Source organism: Halichoeres trimaculatus, unplaced genomic scaffold, assembly GCF_033239565.1.
Source record: "Halichoeres trimaculatus isolate MK-OKI-2021-1 unplaced genomic scaffold, fHalTri1.1 fHalTri1_scaffold_21, whole genome shotgun sequence".
NCBI lineage: Eukaryota > Metazoa > Chordata > Actinopteri > Labriformes > Labridae > Halichoeres > Halichoeres trimaculatus.
Window position 1 is genome coordinate 23,923,538 of NW_027437199.1, and position 26,731 is coordinate 23,950,268.

Here is a 26,731-nt window from a genome sequence, read left to right on the forward strand (position 1 = left end):
TTGACAACTATAAATTGCTCATTGAAATCAAATTACTGATTTTCTTCTCCTTTCTAACACCTTCACATATGCAACCAATGAACATTACAAAAGAACAAAATATGACAGCCCCTAGTCGGTTGTTATAGCAACCAGATGCTTTTCTCAGAGCTTCCAGCTTGCAATAGCGTCCTGCAGGGCCTCAGCTATATGTTCATCGGTGTGATCCTGGGGAAAATAACCATGAGGACGCTCATGTACGGCTCACACGTCCTGCTCGACCACAAGTCGCTGGTCAATGCAAAATGGGTCACGTTAGCGAGCTGGTCAGCTAGGCTCTGCCTGACTTCAGTGTTTATTTGTGGCAGCGCCTCTCGTGCGAAGTAGTTGCGGCTGGGAAGCTCATACCTCGGGTCCATAGTTTTCAGTAGCTTTTTGAATCCGACTTGTTCCACAGTTGCAACAGGGACCATATCTTTAGCCATGTGATAGGACACCGCTTTTGTTATAGTACACCACTTGTCACAAAGTGTTTCTGCCCCGCAGCCATTGTTGCTTCCTCCATGCTTACTGAAGAGTGCCGGAGTGTTTCTGCCCCTCCCCCTCCTGTGCATGAAAGAGGAGGGGCGGGGGCGCGCGGAGCAGTACAGAGAGCTCTGGGTCTGCAGCGCAGCGGAGGAAGGATCACAACGGAAGTTTGAACTATATCGATATAAATTATATAGTCTAATTTCATATCACATTTAAACATATATTGATATAATTTTAATATCGATATATCGCCCAGTCCTATCACCATGCCAAAACTGTAAGGGCTAGAACAAAAATGAAAACACCATAAGAACCCCAAGACCCCGAGGAAGCTTTCTGTGTTAGTTTCATATCTTAAAACACAGAAATGTGCCCGTGATGGCAAGAGACAAATGACTTAAATTTGACTGATCTCTGAGAAAACCCCTCAGGAATTAAAATGGAAGTACATTGTGTGCTGGTGCTGACTTTGCCTGACAGTTGGCCATTTTGTGATTAAGTGTTTCATGTTTTTGCTTTAAAAACCACTTTGTCAGAAGCAGGACAAGATCACCTACATTTTGACACATAATATGCCTATGTGGGGCAAAAATTGTGACCAAGAACTCAGTTTGTCCAGAAAATATCCAGGTTTTGTTTCCCCCTCTCCCCACTCTGTCGTTTGAATCTCCCACTCTAAGATGAAACATTCCGTCCAATACACACCAATGTTAAACGTCTCGAAGAGCTGAAATGCATCATGACCTTTGAGGGTCATTGTGAAGGAACTATGAATGCTAGGAAACATTTGAAACCCACTGAATGAAGCCAAAAGATAGCTGAATATTTTGAAGTTTGAATGAAGTTTGTAGCTGAATGTATGACTGAATGAGAAGGGTTTGAATCAGGCTGAAAATATGTCTTGAAGGGAGAAAATTTTGAAAATTCTGCATTCATCCCTATGAGGCCGAGATTGCGTAAATCGTTGAATATCTCTGAAAGTCTTTGTGAAAAGTTTCTGAAAAGTCATAGCGGACTTGTCCTCACTGAGACACACGTTTTGATGTTTGAACAGTGAAAATCAATTGAAGTTTGTAGGAGGAGTAGCGGTCCAAAATAAACGGGCAGAAGAATGAAGAGGAAGAAACAATTTTTTGTCACAGAAGAACATACGCTGTGAATGCATTGCTGCATTCACAGCAATTATTCATACCATTTACAAACTGTCACAGCCTATGTGAATTCATAGTATGATCCAAAGTTCTATACCATTCCAAATAGTCCAAGCTGTTCTAAAGCAACCTCAGTATCTTGATTCATTGGTAATAGCTGTTATAATCAACTCAGCAGGTGAAAAACAGCAGCTCTCTGCAGCTAGTTTGTGGACAGTCATGGCTAAGAAGAAGGAGCTCAGTGTAGACCTGCGGCTGCGCATTGTGTCTGCTCACAAATCAGGAAAGGGCTATAAAGCCATCTCAAATGTTTTGGAGTTTCAGTGGCAACGGTGCAAAGTCTTATTAAAAAACTTAAGACGTTTTGCTACATCTCTAGGATTGGCTGCCACTGTCCTGACGTTGGCTGGGAAGGAGCAGTAATGTAGCAGGTGCTGGTAGGTGGAGGGGTAGTGATGGCTGGGAAGGAGCAGTGATGTAGCAGATGCTGGTGGGTGGGGTACTGATGTTGGCTGGGAGGAAGCAGTGATGTAGCAGGTGCTGGTAGGTGGAGGGGTACTGATGTTGGCTGGGAAGGAGCAGTGATATACTCACTCAGACAAACATCCTGCAGCTCGGAGTCCTTCAGAAGTTGTTAAGATCCAACCGATTTTAGCTGCACATTGTGGGGGCCACGGCAAGGGAGCTTCAGCGCGGGACATAATCTCTGCAAAATCGCTCTTTTCGGCTATATTTTTTCATCCATCGCCAGTGTTATAAAGCCAGCCCGTCTGCCGTCTTCAGGTGAGTCAGCTGACCCAGAGCTGACCTGGTAAACACACGTTTGACGGTTGTCCTTACCGGTTTGAGCCTGAGTACATGGACGAGGAGCTCCATGAAAGAAGGATGCAGAGGGAGAGAGACAAAGAGCTGGCTGGAGAACAACAAACAGGAGCACGTCCACGACTCAATGTGAACTGGTCGTGCTTGTGGACCGTGTTCGCCTATGGCAACAGAAGAGGAGTGTGTTTGTGATAACGATGGATGAAAAAATATAGCTGAAATGAGCGATTTTGCAGATATTATGTCCCGCGCTGAAGCTCCCTTACCGTGGCCCCCGCTAAGTGCGGCTAAAATCAGCTGGATCTAAATAACTTCTGAAGGACTCCGAGCTGCACGATGTTTGTCTGAGTGAGTATATGAGCATGCACACACCTATAAATAAGGTCCAGGGTGTCAAAAAAACGGAGTTGCCCTTTAAATGAGCACAGAGACTTTCCATTTTCAGCAAATGAATGTGAAAACAGCCCCCTGTCAGACTCTGCTCAAACATGATTGTGCAGTATCAGTAATTCTGTGAAAACCTGTAGAAACAAGACAAAAACAATTTTGAGTGGAGAGGGACTTTTAACAGTCAAAGGGGTTATTTTTCTGTCCCACCCTAAGGACATTTTGTTTTTTCTATAGCCAGCAGAAGACCCAACCATCTTCCTCCAGAAAAGAGCTCTATCCAGCCCTCTACTGCTCTTTGATGGGTCAAGCTGTCTGGTCGCAATTGGAACCACTCCCATCACCACATTCACCAAGGAAGAACACGGTGAAGGTCTCCTGTATTTGATGGCGTACTACTTCACAATCCACCTTACATATCCAAGGTGTGTCGCCACCCTCCTCTCTGTCATCCAGACAGAGGTATTACACGACACACTTCATGAGGGAGACAACACTCCCTCATACAAACGAGCCATGTCAGAGTGGAAAAACTTTATTGGGACGTAGAGCCAAGTATTGTTTAAAATGAGTTTCACGTCAGTGTTTCCCTTTGTTTGGTTCATCCAAAATGCTTTTGGATACCTTATGTTTCTCACCTAAAACAACTTCTGTGCCATATTGTTCTGTATGTCAGCACTTAAAAGCTGGGTTTCAGTCACCTTTATCTAAAAGTTTAGATGTTCATGACAGTGAGTTGGGCTTGCAAATATGCAAGTAGTGTGCAAAAGTACCACTTGATGGTGATGTCATGTTATGTTGCATTTTGGTTATTAACTTGCAAAGCTTTCATTGCACTTCAAGTAATGTACGAGTGTAGTTCAAACTCTAGTCAGCAACGTCACCTGGCTTGGCTCTGCTGCATGTATAGGTTGTATGTGTCTCAGTCTTGAAAAACATAATTTTCAAAAAAAATGACCATGCTGGAAAAAGTATGGGAGGTGTTCATACTGCTGGCATGTAAGTGGGCGCTTAGCCTAAAAGCAATAAATAAACAATGATGTTTATAATGTGTGCTGGATTTCATTTTGAGGCTTTCTCATTTTAAGACAGAAAAGCTAACAACTCTTGAATCAAGAACAATACACTTGTCATAAGATCTAGTTTCAAGATTTTTTCACTCAAATTAAGAAAGATACAACATTGAAAGAAGAATTAACACGCTAGTTTTGAGCTTATTTGACTTAATGCAGTCCTCAAAACAAGTGATTTTTTACTTATTTAATGACATTTTAACTTCTCTCAAATCTAGATATTTTATCTTATTTCAAGAAATCTTAGCAAGTGAAATTATCTTACTGCACTGGCAGTAAATTTGAATTGTTTCCAGTATTTATCTACTCATATCAAGTTTTTTGTCTCTTATATTGAGACAGGCGTTTTTTGCAGTGTGGTATTCTTGAACCAGCAGCATATCTGGCTTTATGAATTGCAACCGTGTTACTCTTTTATATGATTTTCCCCCTGTGGTCCCCATACAACTCCGTAAGGAGTTTTTGCTCCGCCAAGGGAAACGTCTTCGCTCTTGTTTCTGACATGATTTCATCGTTTCGACAATCAATAAGTCAGGGCTTTTTACCTACCAGGGACATGTGCTCAGTGCCCCCTGGTGTATAGTAAGCTGGTGAGTTTACTATATAACTTTTCTAAGCTCCATCTGTGACACAAGAGAAAACAACCTAAAATGTAGGACTCCGGAGACAGGCAGGGGGTGCATCCGAATAGTTCTTTTTTCATAAGGAACTTTCCTAACTGAAGAAATGACCCAGAAGCATTTAAGCGTCGGCCATGATAAGTGCTGTTCGAATTCTCCAAAAGTTAAGGAAAGGAGGGTTGTTGCTTCCTTTAATATCTCCTTTAGCTTAAGAAACACCGGACCATCCTTTTCAAAAGGAAAGATGAAGAAACATCCCATAATGCCTTGCGGCATGTGACGTGTATAAATACGGCTCCTGTCAAAAGTTTACGGAAACTTACGATGGAGAAGGGACAGAAATTATTTGAGTACTGTTGCTTTTTTAACATTTACCATCATGTGTCTGCCTGAATGTGTTTATTGTGTTCACGATGTTTGAATGTCAACAAGATTTATAACCCCAAACGTTTGGTTACAACAATGAATCACTAGTGATCGAAGTAAAAACGTTTATTAAAATCAATGAAAGAAGGACAAATGAGGACTTTTACAATATTCAAGTATAATAAATTCAAACAATGTTCATAATGAATCATGTGAATGAAACAGGGGGGATAGTGTTTCTGACAGTCTGCTGTATTATCCACAGTCCTCTTGTGTTATCAGGCTTCAGATCGTCAACATTTATAGATGCTCTCACCGAGCTCACAGCTGTGAGCAGGAAACACACACTGCATGACCAAAGACAAAACACCATCACAGGTAAATCCTCTGATCATGGATTGTTCATGTTAACCAGTGAAGACACGAAACAACCCTGTGAGATAAGGCAGAGGACAAATGCACTTCTTGCAGTTCATATTCGGAACATTGTAGTTCGTCGTGGCTTACCTACGTCACAAGTAATTGTCGTCACATAAATATGACATCAAAGTGAAAGTGCAGTCGAAATCCTCTTTGGCCGCAGTTCGCCTTTCCTCTCATCTTTTCCCCTCCTTCCCTTGACCCTGTGATGTTTTTTTTTCGGGGTTAAGGTAAAGTGGATAGGAAAGGACTTAGGAAGGACTATTCGGATCCACCCAGAGAGTTAAAAAACGGTTTTATCAGTCCAAAAGTCTGTACACAGGCAGGCAAATTCTCATGCAAAGGTTTCTAAAAAACGCTAGGCAGAGACAAGATCAAAAAGGCAGGTGAAGATCAAAAACAAACCCAGACAACAAAAGATAAACAACAAAATAATAAAAACCCTGGACCGCTGACAATAAAGACAAAATGATCTGGCACAGAAGGGAGGTCAGACTGGGTAAAAATACACACAGGAGAGAGGTAAACAAGACGCAGGTGTGACACATTTAGGTAATCAGGGGCGTGGCGACATAAGTGGAGGAAGTCAAAGGACCTGAAACAAGAGACAAGAGTGGATACAAAACAATGAACAAGACAAGATACAAAAGGGAGAAAATAAAACACTTAACCCAGAGATGTGACACCACCCAAATGTTCATACAATTAAACCAAATACAGTGTGCTGCAATAAGAACCACCCATCCAAAGTGACACCTCCTTTTAACTGCAACATGTGAGGTTCAGGGACTACCTCATGAGCCAGATTATTACTCATTTTTAATGCCTTTAAAATGGAAACCCAGTAACTTGTTTTTTCTTTCTACTGTGACTTTTTGAGGTTTAAATTCTTTCAATAATTTGAGTTTCTGCTACAAATAGAAACCATGTTTAGAAATCATTGTTCAGGCACCCATTGGTGGAAGTTCCCGATGAAAAAAATGCAATTATTTTATTTCCACCACAAAAAACTAAGACATGATTTTCAATCCTTTGTGTGTTTTTAGGCTAAAGAAGAGCAGTGTTGTTGAGAGAAGTCTGTACCGTGAAAGAAAAGAGGCCACGCTGAAGCTCCTGTTCACCTAGTTAGACAGCCTGAGCTACCAGAAGAGGGACTCTCCCAGGATGGCGCACAGGTGGCCCATGCTTGACCACAGCAAAGACAGTGCTCTGATAGTTGGGAGCAAGACTTCAAGATCCAATGGATGCAACATCAAGGACAAGATTTCACTGTGGGAGGGGAAAGAGCCCACCCACTCACCCTCTACCTCCAGTGCTGTGAGTCATTGTGGCAACGTGAAATGGACAGAATCACTGATGAACAGTAATAAAACTCAAGACGAGCAGCGTGCAGAAATAGAGAGGGGAGCTGTAAATGAGAAGGAAAATACAGGACGAGAGAGGTCAGGAAGTCATCAGGATTCAAGGCTGTGCTCACCATTAGAAGGAAGGAAACAGCAGAGAGATGGGCTGATCCAGAGAGTAGAGCATGAAGACGTGGAGAAGCAGGATCATGGAAAGGAGAACAAGGAAATACTCGGGCTGATGAAGCCTTGTTTGTCTACGGTTACAGGGCAACACCAGGCATTGAAGAAGAGCAGTGAGAGGAGAAAAGGTGAGCATAACAGCCAGGAGACAAGGGCTGTGTTCAGTCTGTTCAAGAAGCTGGAGGCGATGGGGGAGAACCAGGGGAAGGCCCCCCCAGAGCTTGGAAACTACTTCAGCCCACCGAGTAAAGACAAAACCATCGAGGTGAAGAAGAAAACACCTGAAGTTAAGAGTCAGACTCACAAAGTGAAACCAGAGCTAAAGCAGAACCAGGACAATGTATACACAGAGCCAGGAACTCTGCCTATCAACCCTGTCCCCAAACCCAGACGCACCTTCCAGCATCCCACAAAGACCCCCACAAGGAAGAGTCAAAGACCAGGGAGAGGGCAAAAGAACCTCCCCCCTCTGCCATCCAGCTTATGGAAAGGTTCCTCAAAACCTCTGTCAGGGGTTAACAGGAGAACACGGGGTGAGAGAGCCAGAGACAGCATCAACAGGTAGTAAATTGTGAATTTAAAGGAACAGTCACAAGTGCAGTGCAGTCACAAGTCTATATTATTTTATTAGAATAATAAAGCAGGATGTGGAAAATGCTTTCACTGCTCTTTTCGCCTGGACAGGGAATCTTTTGAATCTGAAGACCTGGGAGGATCAAACAGCTCCCTCTTCTCCCGCTCGCTGTCTCAGGAACATCACTATGAAGACATCCAAGGTCAGAAACCCCCACTGTCAGCCTTTGTTGTTTAAGAGTGTGGCATTTGGAGAACAGATTCCTGCACTCTGATCTATGATATACGGCTAGTTAGTGTAAAAACTGGTTTCTGGTTTCAAAGTGGTTTATGCGTAAGGGACAATGTTTGGGGTTTTGACCGATCAGAATCAAGAATTAAACACAGTCAGGTAACAAGTAGGAGGTATGGTCCAGGTATAGTATCAGGTCAGTTGTTTCGGTCTTTTTTTTATTTTTTATTTTTAACTTAGTTTAAAATAAGATAATCTCAATGTACAGATATAAACATATATAAAAACTAGGGCTGTCAAAATCAATGCATTAATCAGATTAATTCCATCATTGTGATAAATCTGATTAAAGCACAATTAATTCATCTGCTGCATCTGATGATTAAAAACCCCTGAACCCCGAATCCCAGAGCTGGCAACAGATTTTGGGCAGTTTGTCTCAATAGATTTGACTCAAAAAATAAGAAATAAGAAATAAGAAAATAAAAGGAACAGAATAGACAACCAACATAAAATATTCTGTAATATAAAGTATTAAGTTTTCTTTCTGCTAGCACTTTGGCCAATGCGTCACCCAGCTTGCAAAAAAACCACCCCCATGAAATGTCAGGGCCTCTGTCAATTTTTTTTTTATAAAGTAATACCCACAGCATCCGTGTGGTTAATCTGATTAAAAACGTAAATCATTTGACACCTATACAACATTCAAGTCAGTTGAAGTATTTTAATTGATACATTCTTTAGACTTTATTAAGCTAAAGGGAAATGTTTGGTCAATCATGACCAGTCAAAGAGTAGGTGTGATAAACTCAATTCATTTTTATAATCACTCAACAGCACTAATAGAACTTCATACTGAAGTTGTTCTTTGGATCGTTAAACTCTGTGGTTTCATACTTGTAAAAGCTAAATAAACTATTGTGACCGTGCTGAAGTAATCCTCTGGTCTCCCTTCAGACTCATCCAAAGAGAACCCTTATGAGGACGTTGAGCTGGAGAGTCAGTGTTCCCAGCAGTCTGTGCCCTCCTCCCCTGGCACAGACTCTGCTAAGGTTCCCTATCTTCATGCCAAACATGATGCCTCACAGAAATAGCACTGCTAACACTAAGTGAAGTGATTTTAAAGATCATCACTCTGTGCTCAGATTTCACGGCCCAGCTTCTTCAGACAGAACTCAAACAGGAGCTTTAAGCTTCTGGACCTGAAGAGACCCATCCAGTCCACCTGTGGGACCAGCAGCGGGGGTGTTTCATCTCTGCTTCAGGTCAGCCCTCCCTCCACTCCCACTGGGCCTGAAAACACCTCCTGGCTGCCCTGGGATCTGTACAGCCGCACTTGTCACAGGATACCAACGGTGAGTTCTGTACAGGCTTTAGGGAGGAACATGTTATGAAATATTATCCTGATGAATAGAATAGAATAGAATAGAATAGAATAGAATAGAATAGAATATACTTTATTTATCATTGAGAGGAAATTCAGGAGTCACAGCAGAGATACAAGAAAACAAAAGTCAGAAAGTGTATAGTGCAAAAAGGTCCATAAGAAAGTCCATCATTGTCCAGTTCAGCCAGTCTCCACCTCCACAGGGTCCAGGACTGAGCCTCCCCAGAAGTCTGTTCAGTCTCTGTCTCCTGGATCCTGTCTGCTCACAGCAGGCGAAGCTCCTCCAATGTGGTGTTGGTGTCTGGTGTTAGCTCTGTTAGCCATGTCTGTGAATAGCATGATGCTACTCTGCCTTCTCGTATTCCCGTCTGGGTTCGCATGGCTAGCTTGACCATCTTATTGGACATAGATCTTTTATTCTTATAATAGTGGATCGAAGGACAGGTCCATGTTGTCAGTGCTTAGCTCTTTCCTAAGTACCAGCACATCGTCCTCACCTCCTTCTCCTCACATTGTGAGGTAACATCGGGCGTGGACCAATTAGCACTGACATGCTACGGGCTGCCAACAGCTGATTTCACATGTAAACAATGTGGCCATGGTTATATGTAGGATCTCAAGACAAATACTGAAGGAAAAATAGTAAAAATATCACTGAAGACAGAACCAGTTTGGTGTCCATGACCAGCAAATAAACCATACAAAGTAATGACCCACTCCATGCAAAAAATGACCAAAAAATGTGAAAAAATTACAAGAAAGAGAGAGCTGCCACAACAGTCAGCCACTTGAGAGGCATCATAGAAAATAAATAAATAAAATAAAATAAAATAAATAAAAATATATATTTTTGTACATGAATGGTATCGCTGTGCACTGATCGAAAGCTCTTTTTTAACAGCTTGTTCTCAGGATCAACAGCGTATTTGAGTCTCGCATCGGGAAGAAACACCTGAGGAGGATCTATCATTACGCTGAGACAAGCTCTGGGAGAGGTGACGTAGACATTAAACTACACGTAACTATTGAACTTTAAGTTCCCCCTGTGATTGATTTTAGAGATTTGTCTGAACTGAGATAACTTTTGTTTGCAGTAACAGATGACAACAGTGACTCTGAGAGTGAGGTTGAAGAGAGAGTTAAAGGTAAATCACCAAAGATCAGCAGTCTTCTTGTTGGCATCTTTAATTGTTGAAACAACTTTGTTGCATTTCCTTTTCTCTAGCCCACTGTCAGCGACTTGTGTCGGTCAAGTCCATTCTGAGCAAGTCCAGCCAGTCTCAGGTCCACTGTAATGGAACCAGCACCTGGGAGAAACAGCAGCCCCTCAAGCATCAGCTCTTTGAATACTTTCTGGTTGTGTCACTGCAGAAGTCAAAGAGTGGTGGCCACTATCTGCCGGAGGTCACACAGCAGTTCCCCTCAAAGGTCAGGAGCAGAGTTCTTCAGTTAACCGTTTTTTATTGCTGAAAGATGTAAAGAGGACATTCACTTATTTATTCATCTTTCTTAACTAATTTAAAGTGGCTCCCTTTTGGTTTACTATCAGAGTTGAAAAGTGAAAGATTGAATGTTTGAGTGAGAAAAACTTCCTCAACTTCTCTCAACATGTGTGGGGTTCCTCAGGGCTCTGTTCTGGCTCTTTGTCTGTTTGCTCTACATGCTCCCACCAACTTCTGCAACAGCTGTGGGGCTGTGTCCACTGATGGCTTTCTTTTTTTCTTTTTTTGTATTGTTAGCTTTCTGTACAAAGCCAGTGCAGTTTGGCATTAACCAGGTATTATCTATTATTATCTTAGTAAGGCTCATCAGCCTGTGAAAACTGTTGGGAAACAGTTCTGCTTTCTGAGGTCACCAGCACGAGAGTAATGGTTCAGTTTATCTCACGCCTTTGCTGCTTCAAGTTTTACAGTTTGGATGTGTGTTCTGTAAATCCATGAGCTGATCTTCAGTGATCAACTGTTAATCCCAGTGATACCTAAGATTAGAAATCAATGACTTTAAGTCATATGGAGGAAAGTCAGAGCTCAGGATCTGAATAATCCTAAATCTGTTAAGGGAACTCTTTCAAAAAGTTAGCTTTTACTGTTTAATTTTATCAATCATAATTCAGATTCCACAGTTCATATATGTTGGGAAGCTTAACATGGAGAAAACATCAGGAGAGTATCACAATCTGAATCTCTTTATTGCTCCATTTTTGCCCCGCTGCAGCTGGAACGAAGCTTCAATTTTATGAGGGAGATGAAGGATCAGCTGAGGATCATTCCTCAGTTCTGTTTCCCTGACGTTAAAGACTGGGAGCCCACAGAACACTACCCAAGGTAAGACTGATGATCTGAACACAGATATTTACCTCTTCAATAAAGACATGCTGATGTTGATCCTGTGTGTTGTGGTCTGGCCTCACAGTGAGATGTTCTCCTTTGTTTTGACTGGAGAGGACGGGAGCAGGAGGTTTGGATACTGCCGGCGTTTACTGGTAAATAAAAGTATGTCAGATAAATAAGCTCTGCTGTTGGACAGGAAGTGAAAAAAATACCATGATGACGGCTGGGAAAATAACTCTGCCAAAATAGTCGGCATGCCTGTGGGAAAAGAGTCCATCTGGGAGTCAGGGGGGAAGTGTGTGTGGCTGGGAAAGTGTGTGTGTGTGTGTGTGTGTGTGTGTGTGTGTGTGTGTGTGTGTGTGTGTGTGTGTGTGTGTGTGTGTGTGTGTGTGTGTTTGTGTGTGTGTGTGTGTGTCCATGCCTGTGTTTCTTATAGACTCTCCTCATGCAATACTTTAAAAAAACCCAGTTATATGAAAATAAATAAAATATACGGCTTTTCAGAATAAGCATCCTAACTTTTCTTTGCAGCCCAGTGGAAAAGGGAAACGTCTCCCTGAAGTCTACTGTATTGTCAGTCATCTGGGCTGTTTTGACCTTTTCTCTAAAGTAAGCTTCTACCTCTGCTCCCTGTGACTATATAAGCTACATTAAGTAAGATAAACACATCTCTCGGATGTTAAAGTGTATCTATGTCTACTGTAGGTTCTGGATGAGGTAGAGAGAAGGAGGGCTTTATCTCCAGCCCTTGTGCAGCCCTTCATGAGAGCCATCATGGAGGCTCAGTTTCCAGCTCCAGGCAGAATCATCACTGTTAAAACGTTCCTTCCAGGATCAGGAACAGAGGTTGGACACAGACAGACTTCACAATTACAGAAAAAAGGACTAAGTTAAGTTTAATTTTCATCTAAAACCACAACATAAAGTCAGTGTGGGATATTCTCCTCCAGGTGATGGAGCTTTGTCGTCCCCCTGACTCTCGTCTAGAGCATGTGGACTTTGAGTGTCTCTTCTCCTGTCTCAGCCTGCGGCTGCTCCTCAGAGTGTTCGGGTCTTTGCTGCTTGAGCGAAGAGTCATCTTCACTGCTGACAAGCTCAGGTCAGTGTCCTCATTTATTTTGCAGTCTGACACACTCGCCTGAAATCAATCCATCCAGATATCTGTTAAAATCCAGCCCTGTGGATTGTGTGCATGCGCTTGAAACTACAATTTTGAAAAAAATTTTAGGAGCCGTTATTGAAATTCTCACAGTTGACTCTTCTCAATTGTTACTTGATAAATTAAATCCAATTGCAGATCCAAATCATCAGCTGTAAAGTATTAAAAAGGGGATATTATCCTTTTTTAGTCTTCATTTTGTCCCTCTAGTGCCCTCAGATCTCATGCAGACTGACTGACCGATTCAGGGATTTCTACAAAATATGAATATGTAGAGGCTTGAAAATCAGCACACTCAGTCTGAACAGCCAGTATTTGTGACTTTATACCCATGTTTAACAGTATATAGGAAACCTAATAAACACTGTTTAAAGGGGCTGTGAGGAGTTTCTAAGTGATCTTGAAAAAGTCTCCCTTCTAGATATATGCCGATTGTAATTCAAACTTTAAAATAAGATTATAAGCGCTTACATTACAGGTTACAGGTTACCTCAAAATGCTGCTTCTTAGCTTCCCAATTGGGAGGACAGCTTCTGTTGCGCAGAAAAGAACAGCCAATCAACTCGTTGTTTTGAGGAAAGGATGGCCTTGCCGATTATCTGGAACGCCCTACACCAGTATATATTACACAAGCTGCATCACCCTTGAAGGGTTTTTTTTCTAGAAGTTTTTTCCTAGAGAGGTTTTTTCTAGGGGTTGGCGAGGGATGGAGAGAGAGGGGGGAGAGGGTTTTTTAGCTGATTTCCTGTAGACCTGTCAACTCACTTTGTTCAAGATGGCATGTTTGAATAAATTTTTGGATGACTGAACTCCTTGGCTGAATGGACTCTGCGTCTTCTTCCTCAATAGTCTAAGATCAAGGTAAGGTAAGGTAAGATCAAGGAAAATTCAATAATGAGGTATTTAAGCAGAGGCCTTAGGGGCCCATCCCAACGGGGCCAGCAGGAGGCCCAAAGCACCAGAAAAAGTTACAACAACCGGACACCGATGGGTGATCCACATCAGCCTTGTTGGAGGGAGAGAGAGAGAGAGAGAGAGAGAGAGAGAGAGAGAGAGAGAGAGAGAGAGACGCGTTGCATGCTTGGGGAATTGTTTGACTCTTACCTGGAGAAAGTTAAGTCCATTTTGCATTGTAACTACCTCTATTCCATGAGCTGAACCCTCAGTCCAGCATATATTCATCAGTTGGTGAGCAAAGCAACATAACGTACCTGCAGAGGGATTTGCGCTGACAAGCATAGGTGTGTCCAGTTATTTTAGACTGGGGTGCCTTGACCATGGCACTGATACAGCTTTTACTAACTAATTAATTAAATGAGTTTTTTTATTGTTATTATTATTATTAAAGCTAAAACAAGAATAAAATTAAAGGGCCTGTGAGCACTTTCCAAGTAATCTTGAAATAGTTTCTGTTCGATGCCTGATTGTAATACACAACTTAAAATGAGATTATCAGCATCAGTATAGGTTATTTTCAAATGCCATTACTCAGCTTCCCTCTTTGGTCTTACAGGACCAGATTGATTTACAGCAGGTTAAAGTCTTGATGACAACATCATGTCAGCTGACGGAGTTCAGTAGAGAGAAGAGAGATCTGTGTTTATCTCTGCTGAAAACAATTTCTGTGATTTTCCATTCAGCCAAGGAGTTCAGTCATCCAAAAATTTATTCAAACATGCCATCTTGAACAAAGTGAGTTGACAGGTCTACAGGAAATCAACTAAAAAACCCTCTCCCCTCTCTCTCTCTCCATCCCTCGCCAACCCCTAGAAAAAACCTCTCTAGGAAAAAACTTCTAGAAAAAAAAACCCTTCAAGGGTGATGCAGCTTGTGTAATATATACTGGTGTAGAGCGTTCCAGATAATCGGCAAGGCCATCCTTTCCTCAATACAACGAGTTGATTGGCTGTTTTTTTCTGAGCTACACAAACTGTCCTCTTGGTGTCCACCTTTGGAAGATGTGCATTGGTTTTCAGTTTGAAGTTCATAATAGCAACTCCTGTTGCATCATGAATGGGAGCAGACTCAGATGTTTCCATGTTATTTCGGTCATAGCTGGCCCTGGACTTGCATGTCAGCCGACACTTCAGGAGGGAGACTGGTGTAACGTGATCATGTCTTCATTTGTCAGTCAGAGAGAGGAAATATTTAAATGTGAGAATGTTACTCAGACTCCAGAGATCCTTTAAGGTCATATTGATATAGACAGCAACATTATAATATTCTGCAAGCTCATCCATTGGGCAGTGTCCAGCTTCAACCACTGTACTTTTGAAGACGTTGAAAGCAATGTGGTAACCTGTCATTCTGTTATTTACAATTCTGTTTTCTCCTACCCCAAAGCTGAGAGGGCTGGAGGGGCAGCTGTCAGCTAACTTTAGACTGCAGACATTCCTTAGTATGTGCTGACTGCTAGAAGTAAAATGCTGTACAATTTCTTGCTTGTCCCTTAAAAAATGATACAACACCGTCTGCCTCTCCTCAGTCACAAACAGGATAAGCGCAGATGTTTGCCACAAATTACTTGAAGGGCGCGTAATATTAATGATGTGCCATTATACAAAGCTGTGCTTGCAAAGCCAGCAGTGTCCCCGGATATGGTAGGCTTGAAATCCCTTTGAGACCGACATGTCAGTCCCATTGAGACCAGGAGACCCTGAGACCAAGACAAGACTGAGACCAAAGACTGTCGAGGTTGTGACGAGACCGAGACCACAATAAAGTGGAGAATTCAAACAATACATTTGATCAATTAAGTACTTTGAAAAAAGACAAGCAGTTAAACTAAAAGGGCTGGCACTTAACATAATATTTTGTAATTGATGTAACAAACCCCCTGGCACTTGTTCAAATATTGAAAAGGTACAGTTTTGCTTTACTCTGTTTTATGACGTGATTGTGGTTCTGTACTCTATAAAAAATATTACAATATAGAATAGTAAAAATACTAATAGTACAAAAACCCATCCTGTTTCAAATGTAAGTTTACATGTGTTTGAAAAGCTTGCTATACAAATTTGATGTGACATTACTAATGGAAGCCTGACTGGTGAAGGTGACGCTGCATGCTGATGAGAGTGGCAAACAGGAAATGCTCTGTAGACCAGACCTTTCATTTCAGTTCAGCTTTTGCAGTCTATGAAGGCTGCAAAGACCGGTTCCCCTGAAGGCTGTAACCTTCATGGGCTGCAGACCCTCAATTGGGACACAGCTGTAGTCATGATGATGCTATAAGAAGTGTGTGTGGTCCAGGTCCCAGTCCAGGTCCAAAATCAAGGAAGCCCCTCAGTTTTATGAAAGAAGCATGCCACAGAGATGTTCTAGGCTGTGTCTCTGTGGACATTGTTGTGCTGGGGCCATGGTGGAGGATGAATGCAGGATGAATTCAGAGAGTCAGAGAGGACGGTCACTGGAGTAAATAGCTGGAATGTTAAAGAGAGTGACGTCAATGCTCTCTTCTCTGGGAAACGTTTCTCAGGGGAACAAAAGCTCTCATAGACCATTATTTAGATCACAGGGCCCTCATGTGGTGAGAAAGAGAAGGTAACTTACTTCTTCCTCCTGCTGTCCTGTCACATTTCTCTCTCTCTCTCTCTTGTGCAGTACACTGTCTCAGTGCTGTCATGCTATCGTAGCTCTCCTCTACCCCTTCGTTTGGCAGCACACCTACATCCCTGTGCTGCCCTTGGCCATGCTTGACATAGTCTGCACACCAACGCCATTCATCATCGGCCTGCTGTCCAGTTCTCTGCCCCACATCAAAGAGCTACCCCTGGAGGAGGTCAGAGAGGCTTTAAATCAGATTCAGTAAATTCATGCAAAAGTTGGGTAGAGTAACTCAGGCCTCTGTTCTCAGGTCCTGGTCGTGGATCTTGGAAACAGCCGGTTTCTCAGACAGGTAGGACTTCTGTTTTAAGTCCTGTAGCTGTTCCGTCTATGACATAACAATGGATCATTTTTCACTCCCTGGATAATCACATATAATGAATGAATGAATGAATGAATGAATTTATTTCGAACATGCAAAAAAAGAAACAAAACAGAAATAGGTCGTCACCATAAACAAACACATGCATACTAAACTTAAAAGAAAAACGAAGACTGCAGCAACAACCTGCATGTGTTACATAACTACATGCTCGAAAAGGAGTAGGAAGAAGTTAAACTTATTTAATCCTACCCCTATTATCCACACCTCCTACGGTGATATCTTAACTTTTACATATTCATACTTTTCATACACATTCACATAACATTTCCCTTATATGATACTTAATTTCTGTATATGTTTTATTTGTTTGTTTGTTTAATTTTCAATTGGCTCTGTCATTACCGCCCTGGGTCAAACTGCTGTTCTTCATCCTGATATTTATTCAAAAGGTGTGTTTTAAATATTCTCTTAAATATGCCTATAGTTTTACTTTTCTTTAATTCATCTCTCAAACTGTTCCATAATTTAACCCCTGATATTGACACACACATACTTTTTAATGTTGTCCTAGCATGGTGTATTTTGAAATTCAGCTCCCCTCTTAAACTATAACCTCCTTCTCTTTCTGTAAACAGTTTTCTTATGTTGTCTGGAAGTAAATTGTTTCTTGCTTTGAATATTATTTGTGCAGTTTTAAGCTGAATCATATCTTGAAGTTTTAGGGTTTGTAATTCTAGGAAAAATCTGTTTGTGTGGTCTCTAAATCCTGCTTTATTGATGAATCTGATGGCTCTTTTCTGCATTTTAATCAGTGTTTGGAGATTACTTTTGTATGTGTTTCCCCATACCTCTAGGCAGTATGACAGATATGGCAAAATTAATGCACAATATAAAATATAAAGTGCTCTCTGGCTGAAAATTTGCCTTGTTTTTCCCAGGACGGCAATGCTCCGTGCCAACTTCCCCTGAACATATTTAATATGTGGCTTCCAGCAGATTTTGTGATCAAGAATTACACCAAGGAATTTGATTTCATTTACTCTTTTTATGTTAACATTGTCAATATTTAATTTTACATTTATATTTTTGCTTCGTTGTCCAAATAACATAAAATTTGTTTTATTCAGATTTAAAGACAGCTTATTTGCTTTAAACCATTTGTTAACATTATTCATTTCCTTTGTAATTACATCCAAAAGCTGCTGTAATTCCACATCACAATAAAAAATGTTTGTGTCATCTGCAAATAACACAAATTTTAATACATTTGACACATGACAAATGTCATTTATGTACATTATAAATAGTTTTGGTCCTAAGACTGATCCTTGAGGGACCCCACAAGTAATGTCCATAAGATTAGACGCAATCTGATCAATATGTACAAGCTGTTGACGGTTTCGTAAATAGCTCTTCAACCAATGCAAAACATGGCCACGGATACCATATTTCTCTAATTTTCTTGTTAGTATATCATGATTAACTGTGTCAAATGCTTTCTTGAGATCTAAAAACACTCCCAGTGCGTACCTCTTTGTGTCAATAGAGTCTGTTATTTCTTCTACTAGTTCTATGAGGGCCATTGTTGTTGATCTATTGTTTCTGAAACCATATTGACTATCAGTTAGCAACTTGTGTTTCTCAACAAAACCATCAAATCGTTTTATGAATAATTTTTCTAGTATTTTTGAAAACTGGGAGAGTATTGATATTGGCCTATAGTTACTGAAGTTATGTTTGTCGCCTTCTTTGAATATCGGAATAACTTTGGCAATTTTCATCTTATGTGGGAATATTCCTTTTTGGAAAGACAGGTTAAAAACACAAGTTAGTGGTTTTGCAATACCATCAATAACTTTCTTCACAGTTACCATGTCAATATCATCCCAGTCTGTACTGGTTTTGTTCTTAAATCCTTTGACTATTTCATAAATTTCTTTTTCTTCCACAGCCGTTAAAAACATTGAGCTTTTATTTCCCTCCACATAATTAGTTGGATCTATTTCTGTCCCATCCACTTTTATTTCCTCTGCCAGTTTTGGTCCTATATTTACAAAAAATGAATTGAATCCATTGGCTACCTCCTTCATTTCTTTAACACTGCTTCCTTTGTCTATAAGATACTGTGGATATTGATTATTCTTTGTTCCATTTTTAATTACGGTGTTTAGCTGGATGATGAGGACACTCTCCTGCCCTCTAAGCTCCAATCATCTCTGGAAACCATTCTGGAAAGGAGACAAGAGTTCTCTAATGAGAGAGGAGGGGACACACCGAGTGGTGAGTCGTAGTTGAGTAATACTGTAAAATATTTGAACAATTCCTGCTTCTTTTCTGCAACATCAAACACCACAGAGACGTTTGAAATAACACACACATAAGTATTTCAAGTGTCTTTTCACAGTGTTTTTTTATCCAGCTTTCACTTCTGTATTTCACATTTCATCACAAAATTTGATGGAATGAGATAAACAGCTTTAAAACATTGCTAAGAGAGTTACTTCATAAAAGACTCTGCAGAATTGGGTTCACTTCTGGGTCACGAACAAGATGGCGGCTTGATTTCCATGCTCCCGACTAACTTAAAAAATTGCACTTTTGTTGTGGTAAATACTTCAGAAAACGAATAAAAACAGAGATGACAGACAAAAAGGCAAACAAAAAAACAAACAAAAAAACAGGGGAGCTCAGAACATGACTGGGCCAAAAACCATGAAGAAAGGCCATTGCTCACCCAAACTAGCCAGAGTAGCTCACCGATACAAGAGCCCAGCAAAAAACAGTGGAACCACATTCTCAGTGAAATCAAAGGTTTTTGTTGAGATGATAATCAACAACTGATATAAAGCTAGAATTGAGTAGAACAAACAGCAGACTGGAGGAAGCTGAAAGGATTGATGATGTCGAAACAATGCTGCAGGCTATGGCTAAGCTCATGAAAAGGCTGATGCAGTGTCATACTACCATGGAGGCTTTGCTAATCCACCAAGGAGGGAGAGCACTCCAGGACAATCTTTGGATCTATGGCATACCATAGAAAGAAGAAGGAGATAATATGTGCATCTTCCTAGAGAAAAATGTTAATTGATGCCCTGGGCATCCAAACAGAAGTGGAACTAAGGATTGAACGAGCACACCGGGTCCAGCCAGCTGACTCGAGAAACTCACAAACAAAACCCTGGACTAGAATTGCTAACTTTGCAAGCTACAGAGCAACGGAAGAAGTGATGCATGGCATGGCATTTATTATGAATACTGTTCCAGTATGAAACTTGGATGCAGCAACATGACAATTCCAAACGTACAACATAGCAGCCTTGAACAGAGTTTCCCTGAATCTGTGGCACAATTCAGTTAACATTGCACAGAAATATAAAATCAAATTAAATAAATAACACTTCACTAAAGCTGAAATGCAGGTGGCACTTTGTCCAGTGCACTATACTGACACTGCACACTTTAATAACAGCAAATAAAAATAAATAATCAACCATCAATAAGAAAAAAAAAAGCTCTGAAATGCAAGTGGCACTTTCTGCAGTGCGTTATGAACATTGCACATATTTCACCTAAGAGAAAATATAAATATATAAATCGCTGTCAGAAACACTACTAGGCAGGGTCAAGCTACATTAACAATTCAACTGCTGCATCAGTGAAAAGAGGAATTTTTGTTCAGTGCAATCAACATGTTAACATGTTCTGGTGTCAGGCAAGACCTCAGCCTGTGAACTGTGAGACCAGCAGCTGGAAAGACTCTCTCTACCGGCACAGATGTAGCAGGCACACACAAATAGCGACGTGCAAGATGAGATAGCTTTGGGAAGGATCGCTCCTTCTTGCACCACCACACGAGTGGATCCTCCTCGTCTGCTGGGATGCAGGCTTCCAGCCAGTACCACTCCAGCTCATCGTGATCTTCTGCATGCTCTCCAAAGCCATCCCCAAGAAAGTCCAGCATGGCGGGGATCAAGGGCAGAGGCAAGCAGCACCACACAACCAGCTCTCTCCTGTTTTTTTGGACTCATTCCTCTCTACAGCGATGCTGCCACTGTCTTCTTGAAGTCCACCACCACCTTGCTGGGGTACCCTGAGATGCCTATAATTAATTGAATGGAAAATATTAAAACATAATATAACTTTTTTGTGTCTCTGCTGCCCCAAACACCACTCACCACATCAGACATCTGGGCTACTTTTCTCAAAATTATTTGACAGTTATTTACGTGTTCAGTAAACTCATGATGATGGGGGACACCAGTGACACAGACACGTATGTCTCGCCAGACAGAGCAGTGGTGGCTGTTTTGAGCGAGTCCAGCACAGGGAGCATAGAATCGATTGTGTGCCAGTTTCTGTCAGTCAGCTCAGACATCCTGGCGTCTGTTAGCTCCGTCTCTGTTCTATCTGAGAAGACGGCAGTGATGGCATCATTCTGAGTGCAGGCGCTTAAACATAACGAGGACGGATTTCCAGCGTGTCTTGCATGATTGTATCAGTTTGTGTGGCAGACTCTTGTCTCCTGGATCATGCAGTTGTTAGCTGCTTCTTCTTCAGTGCCACCGTAGCCACGGTACTGTGGTGAAAATGGCTCACCAAACGTGCAAGCACCGATCAGTCGGCCCATCAAGTTCTGCTTCAACCCGTCATTGATTGCTAACTGCAGAGCATGAGCAAAACACGATACTGACTCCCAGTCCAGCAGGGTCTCATAGGCCAGTCCTCACATACTCACCGCACTTTGCAGGTGGGCAGCAAAGTTTTCAGTGGTGTGTCTCTCCTCCAAGGTGCATGTCTGAAGCACACAGCTACTGAGATGTCCTTCGTCCATGTAATGACATGTTATAGTCATGTATGACTCAGTGGTTATGGACGTCTACCTGTCTGAAGTTATGGCCACATATTCGGCCCCCTCAAACGCTCGTTGCATCTCCTCTTTCATTTTGCAATGGTTGATCTTGAGTCGAGATATAATTGTTTTGCAAGTCTGCACTGTGTATTCAGGCTTGATATACTGCATTAACTTTTCGAAGCCTTTGCCTTTAACAAAAGACGGCGGCAGCATATAGCGGGCAGTCTGGGCTGTGCGGTGAGCATCACAGCGTCTGGCTGGAAAAAACGCTCTCGTGCTCGTCAGCCTTGCCCCGCCACCATACCCACCGGGCCTTGCCATCTTCGCCCTGCAGGTCTACATTGAGGTGTCTACTATGAATGTGGTTTCTCATTGCTCCAGTAGAGTGGTTATATGCAAGTTTCTGCTTACACAGCCAGCAAGCGATCTTGTTGTCATCTGCTGGATCAAAATACTGCCAAATGGTGCTGATTTTGTAGCGTTGGCATCTTCACACTTTCTTCCCCAAACTTTGTGGCCCTGCCCCCCTGCTATGCATGTGTCTGTGTGGGGGGGGGAATTCCCTTCCTGGCTGCTCAGCCTGTTTACAAAGAAGCCGAGGCAGAGGCATGAAGAACAAGATGCATGATGCTTAATGCAGCATTTAACCGACTTGTAAAATACTAAACGTTTAATAAATCAGTAGGTGGTTGAATGATTAAACAACTAGTCGCGCACATCCCTAGTCTAAACCTATAAAACTGTAATGTTGATTGAGACAGGGCTGTGGATTTTCTCCCTTCTTTTTGCTTTATATTTAGAACCATTAGCACAATGGAGGCAGGCAAAATGACAAGATTACAGGAATACATTTTAATCATGATCAACACAAGCTGGCCCTATATGTGGATGAAATACTGATATATCTAAGTGAACCTTCAAAATCACTCTCAAAATTATTTAATTTACTAGAATCATTTTGGAACTATACAGGATATAAACTAAACATTCAAAAGACACATTTTAAAGCTTAACTGACTATTTGGAACCTAGCAGCAATAATGTATCTAGGAGTGAAATTACCAAAAGAAATATCTTAAAATGTCAACTATACCCATCTACTAAATAAAATGAAAACAGATCTTGCAAAATGGAACTCTAATCCATATATGAGTTTTACCCAAAGTATAGAAACTATCAAAATGAACATTCTCTCAAGTTTTTTTATTTATGTTTTAAGCTCTCCTGATAGAAATAGAAACAAAGTAATTTTCAGATCGGGATAAAACACTTTTCAGGCTCATTTGGCAAGGTAGAAAACCAAGAAGCTTTAAAGCATTATAACTCCCAAAGAGTAGAGGTAGAATGGGATTGCTAAACCTGAAAGACTGCTGCTACTCAACCCAGATAAGACATTTTCTCAATTTAGGCAATCAAGACTTTAAAGCAAGCTGAAAGGATATTACAAATGCGTCCCATCTGCCTCTCCACTGTCACAGACAGGACAAGTGCAGACGTTTATCACAAAATACTCAAAGGGTGTGTAATAATAATAATAATGTGCCAAAGTTGTGCTCTGCAAAGCCAGCAGTGTCCCTGGATTTTATAGGCTTTAAACCTCTCCGAGAACGACATGTCAGTACGAGACCCATTGAGACCGGGAGACAAGGACAAGACTGAGACCAAAGACTGTCTAGGCCGTAACAAGACTTGCCTCGGTCTTGAGACCAAGACAGGTCTCGAGAACTACAAGTCAACCATAGGTGAGGGTCAGAAGGTAGACTGACCAGTAAATTGAGAGCCTTGCCTTCTGGCTCAACTCTCTCTTCACCACAACGGACTGGTATAGTGTCTGCATCATTGCCGCCACCGGCCCGATCCGATCCGTCTGTCAATCTCTGGCTCCATTTCCCCCCACTTGTGAACAAGACTTCTCCACTTGGGACAAAGACTCTCTCCTGACCTGGAGTGGGCAGTCCACCCTTGTCAGACTGTAACCATGGCCTCAGACTTGGAGGTGCTGAAATTTATTCTTTAATTTACTCTTTTTGTGTTTTGTTTTTTCACTTTGCGTTTTTTTCTCTATTTGCATTGTGTTTTCCCTTTTTGCGTTGTGTTTTCCGTTTTGTTGTGTTTTCTCTTTTTGTGTTGTTTTCTCTTTTTGCGTTGTGTTTTCTCTTTTTGCGTTGTGTTTTCTCTTTTTGTGTTGTTTTCTCTTTTTGCGTTGTGTTTTCTCTTTTTGTGTTGTTTTCTCTTTTTGCGTTGTGTTTTCTCTTTTTGCGTTGTGTTTTCTCTTTTTGTGTTGTTTTCTCTTTTTGCGTTGGGTTTTCCGTTTTGTTGTTGTGTTTTCTCTTTTTGTGTTGTTTTCTCTTTTTGCGTTGTTTTCTCTTTTTGCGTTGTGTTTTCTCTTTTTGTGTTTTCTCTTTTTGCGTTGTGTTTTCCGTTTTGTTGTTGTGTTTTCTCTTTTTGTGTTGTTTTCTCTTTTTGCGTTGTGTTTTCTCTTTTTGCGTTGTGTTTTCCGTTTTGTCGTTGTGTTTTCTCTTTTTGCATTGGGTTTTCTGATTTGCCTTCGTGTTTTCTAATGTGTTGTTGTGTTTTGCACACAGACTGCTAACTCTGAGGGATAACTTGATGATACAGACCACAAAAATAATCTGACAAGCACAGGTGGCCAAAAGAACCCACTGTCTTTGAATGTGTTAGTGTTAAATTGTCACATTTTAACATTGTTACAGTGGTATGCAGTTGTAATAATATGCATTAAGATTTTGAAAGCTATTCCTGCTGTGAATTAAGATGCTGTTTTTCTTGTTTTTTGTTTTCTGACATTTCTTTGTACCAAAAATGAACATAAACAAAAATATTGACTATGAAAAAATAATAAATACTGACCTGTTTTAATATTTTGGCAAGCTTTTATTTAAAGTGAGATGAATGATTGATTGTATTGTAAACTTAATACACTCTGAAAATAAATAATAACAAAAAAGATTCTGCAGAATCAGACGTTTTAAGCCCAGGAAATAACAGAAAACCCCTCTGAACTCCTGACTAAGGAGTGAAAGCTGAACCTGTTCTCCAGCACAGCAGTGGCTTTAATTTGTGCACTTGTTTGTCCACATTCAGCAGACTACAGCATCCTCAGCACAGTCGTGTCCGAAGCCTTTGTTCGTTTCTTCATCGAGCTGGTAGGACACTACCCGCTCTTTATTGTTGGTGAAAGAGAAGACGGTTACTCCTCTTCCTCCTCATCTCCGGCCACCTGCTTCTTCCAGCGCGAGGGTTTTAAGAAAGCAATCCCATCTAAGACCATACGCCGCTTCCTGGAGGTCTTCATGGAGACACAGATGTTCGGCTGGTTTATCCAGGAGAGGCAGCTCCACAGGCAGGCTCTGAAAGGTACAAAGACCCCCTCCAAAGTCACACACAGCTTTGAGATGATCCACTGATTCATGGTACTTTAACTTCAGGCCTGTTTGAGCTGAGGGTGCATGAGTATCTGGACTCCATCACTGAGAACGAACACCGCAGAGTGAACAGGTTCCTCAAAGGCCTAGGTAAGACTGTCTCTGAGTCATATCACACAGATTCTGTTTATCTGTGAAAAAAAAAAAACAATCTCACCTAAAAACACTGACATTTCTTTTCTTTGCTCCAGGAAACAGAATGAAATTTCTTTCCAAGAAATAACTTAAGGGTAAATACCCTGAGAGACACACAAACCAGAAGAAATGAGAAAATCCCTAATGGACGGCAGACACACACTCAGCTCGTCATCAAGCTCTGCTCGAGCCCGATAACGGGCCATTTATTTGAATCAGGTGTGCTGGAGCGGTAACATCTAAAACATGCAGGGCAGGGGGGGCCCGAGGACCAGGATTGGGAAACACTGTATTGAAGTACACCATTTAAATACTTCAAAACCTCATTTGAAATTCATACAAACATGCTGTATGGGACATTGTACATTCTGTCATTGTTTTCACAAGAATACTACCTGTCATAGGGTCTGTAGTACACCAGGTCATATAAGCCGCGTTTCCACCAAGCAGTCCGGGTCGGTTTGTCTCGGTACGGTGCGCTTTTAGCGGCGTTTCCACTGACTCATCCCGGGACGGATCCCTGAAAACCAAGACGAGCCGTCCCACCTTTTTGGGACTCTTTTGTATGGGTGCCAGACTGAACCGATCCACTCTCGGGAGGTGGAGCAACACACTGCAGACGGTTGATTGGTCAAAAGAATCACCACTTACCCCGACAGCGGCTGCATGTCTCCTGGCGGCACACAGATTTCTCTGAAACAAAGCTTGATTGCACTTTGTAACAGAGAGTTACATGAAAATCACAGAGAGGACGAAATGCTGCATGTCTTCCATCCGTGCTCTTTGTTTACTGTGTCGCGTTTTCTTCTTTGTTGGATTTAATAGCGAGGTAAGCTGCTACGGCGTCGCGCTATTGTTTACCAGCTGTGGCTTCCGGCATCCGGCTTACACGCCGCCCACCACGAGAGGGCACAGTTTGCTGTGGAAACGCAAACGGGATCAGACTTAACTGTCCCAAACCGTCCCAAACCGTACTGAACCGACCCGTACTGCTTGGTGGAAATGCAGCTATACACAGATCAGTGGGAAGACATTTAGATTTTCCTCAATACAAAATGCATTGAAGTGTTTATCAAAGTACATTGTTGAGACTTTACAAGTCAGAAGATAACTATTGTCATCTCAAAAAATTATACTGACAATCCTACTGTGTACAGGCATCTAGTTTTCAACACCAGAACATACGTACATCCCATCTTGATACTGTTCCAAAGCTTTCGACCCAGAAAGTAGTGGAAACATTGAACCCAACATCAAAACTTTCCTCCAGTGCCTCGCTGCCCTCCAGACTGCTGACCATGACCTCAGTGATGACACCAAACTGTAACCTACTGAAGTAAAATTTTTCAAAATGAAAAGCCAGTTTGATGTTTCTTTACCAGAGTTTTTGTTGTGTTTTTAAAGTTCTTTACTGACTGTTTGAAGAAGTTATGCTTTCCCTCAAATCGCATACACCACATGTGTATGAGGGGCCCAATTTTCCTAATGCAGCTTGGGTAATGGATCATTAGATGGTGCTTGGGAAGCAAACTTCTCTCTGGAAAGAGTGATTTGAAAAGCCTGTGATGATCAAGTATCAGATGTTTCAAATAGCAAGTCATACCACGAGTTACAACAGGTGAAAACACAATGTTTACAATTTGAATTAAGAGGAGCAGCAGGTTCCAGCATCTGTCTTCCCTGCTCAATCTCCAAACATCAAGTTTTTGATCAGGTGCTGAAACACCAGCTTTAACTCATACTGCACAACTCCTTCCAGTAAGTTGTGCATTAAATCTACAGCGTAGTTTTCTGATGTATGGAACAGCTGC

The 26,731-nt window shown here is 41.5% G+C and overlaps 1 protein-coding gene across 2 annotated transcripts in view; it reads left to right on the forward strand.

Moving 5' to 3' along the window:
- Window positions 1-26,277, forward strand: part of LOC141810881 (DENN domain-containing protein 2A-like) — a 30,471-nt gene extending 4,194 nt beyond the window's left edge. Inside the window, exons 3-21 of one of the 2 annotated variants that reach the window (XM_074698727.1) lie at window positions 3,108-3,295; window positions 6,396-7,436; window positions 7,560-7,651; window positions 8,638-8,732; window positions 8,826-9,035; window positions 9,969-10,062; window positions 10,168-10,212; window positions 10,293-10,495; window positions 11,282-11,391; window positions 11,480-11,549; window positions 11,929-12,006; window positions 12,103-12,243; window positions 12,348-12,496; window positions 16,160-16,337; window positions 16,413-16,454; window positions 18,659-18,767; window positions 24,445-24,717; window positions 24,789-24,875; window positions 24,977-26,277. In XM_074698727.1, the coding sequence (XP_074554828.1) occupies window positions 6,514-7,436; window positions 7,560-7,651; window positions 8,638-8,732; window positions 8,826-9,035; window positions 9,969-10,062; window positions 10,168-10,212; window positions 10,293-10,495; window positions 11,282-11,391; window positions 11,480-11,549; window positions 11,929-12,006; window positions 12,103-12,243; window positions 12,348-12,496; window positions 16,160-16,337; window positions 16,413-16,454; window positions 18,659-18,767; window positions 24,445-24,717; window positions 24,789-24,875; window positions 24,977-25,008 (2,931 nt within the window). In that variant the 5' untranslated portion in view covers window positions 3,108-3,295; window positions 6,396-6,513 and the 3' untranslated portion in view covers window positions 25,009-26,277. The remainder of the gene's footprint in view (window positions 1-3,107; window positions 3,296-6,395; window positions 7,437-7,559; window positions 7,652-8,637; window positions 8,733-8,825; window positions 9,036-9,968; window positions 10,063-10,167; window positions 10,213-10,292; window positions 10,496-11,281; window positions 11,392-11,479; window positions 11,550-11,928; window positions 12,007-12,102; window positions 12,244-12,347; window positions 12,497-16,159; window positions 16,338-16,412; window positions 16,455-18,658; window positions 18,768-24,444; window positions 24,718-24,788; window positions 24,876-24,976) is intronic. The other variant, XM_074698728.1, reaches the window with a different exon arrangement.
- Window positions 26,278-26,731: the final 454 nt, after the last annotated feature.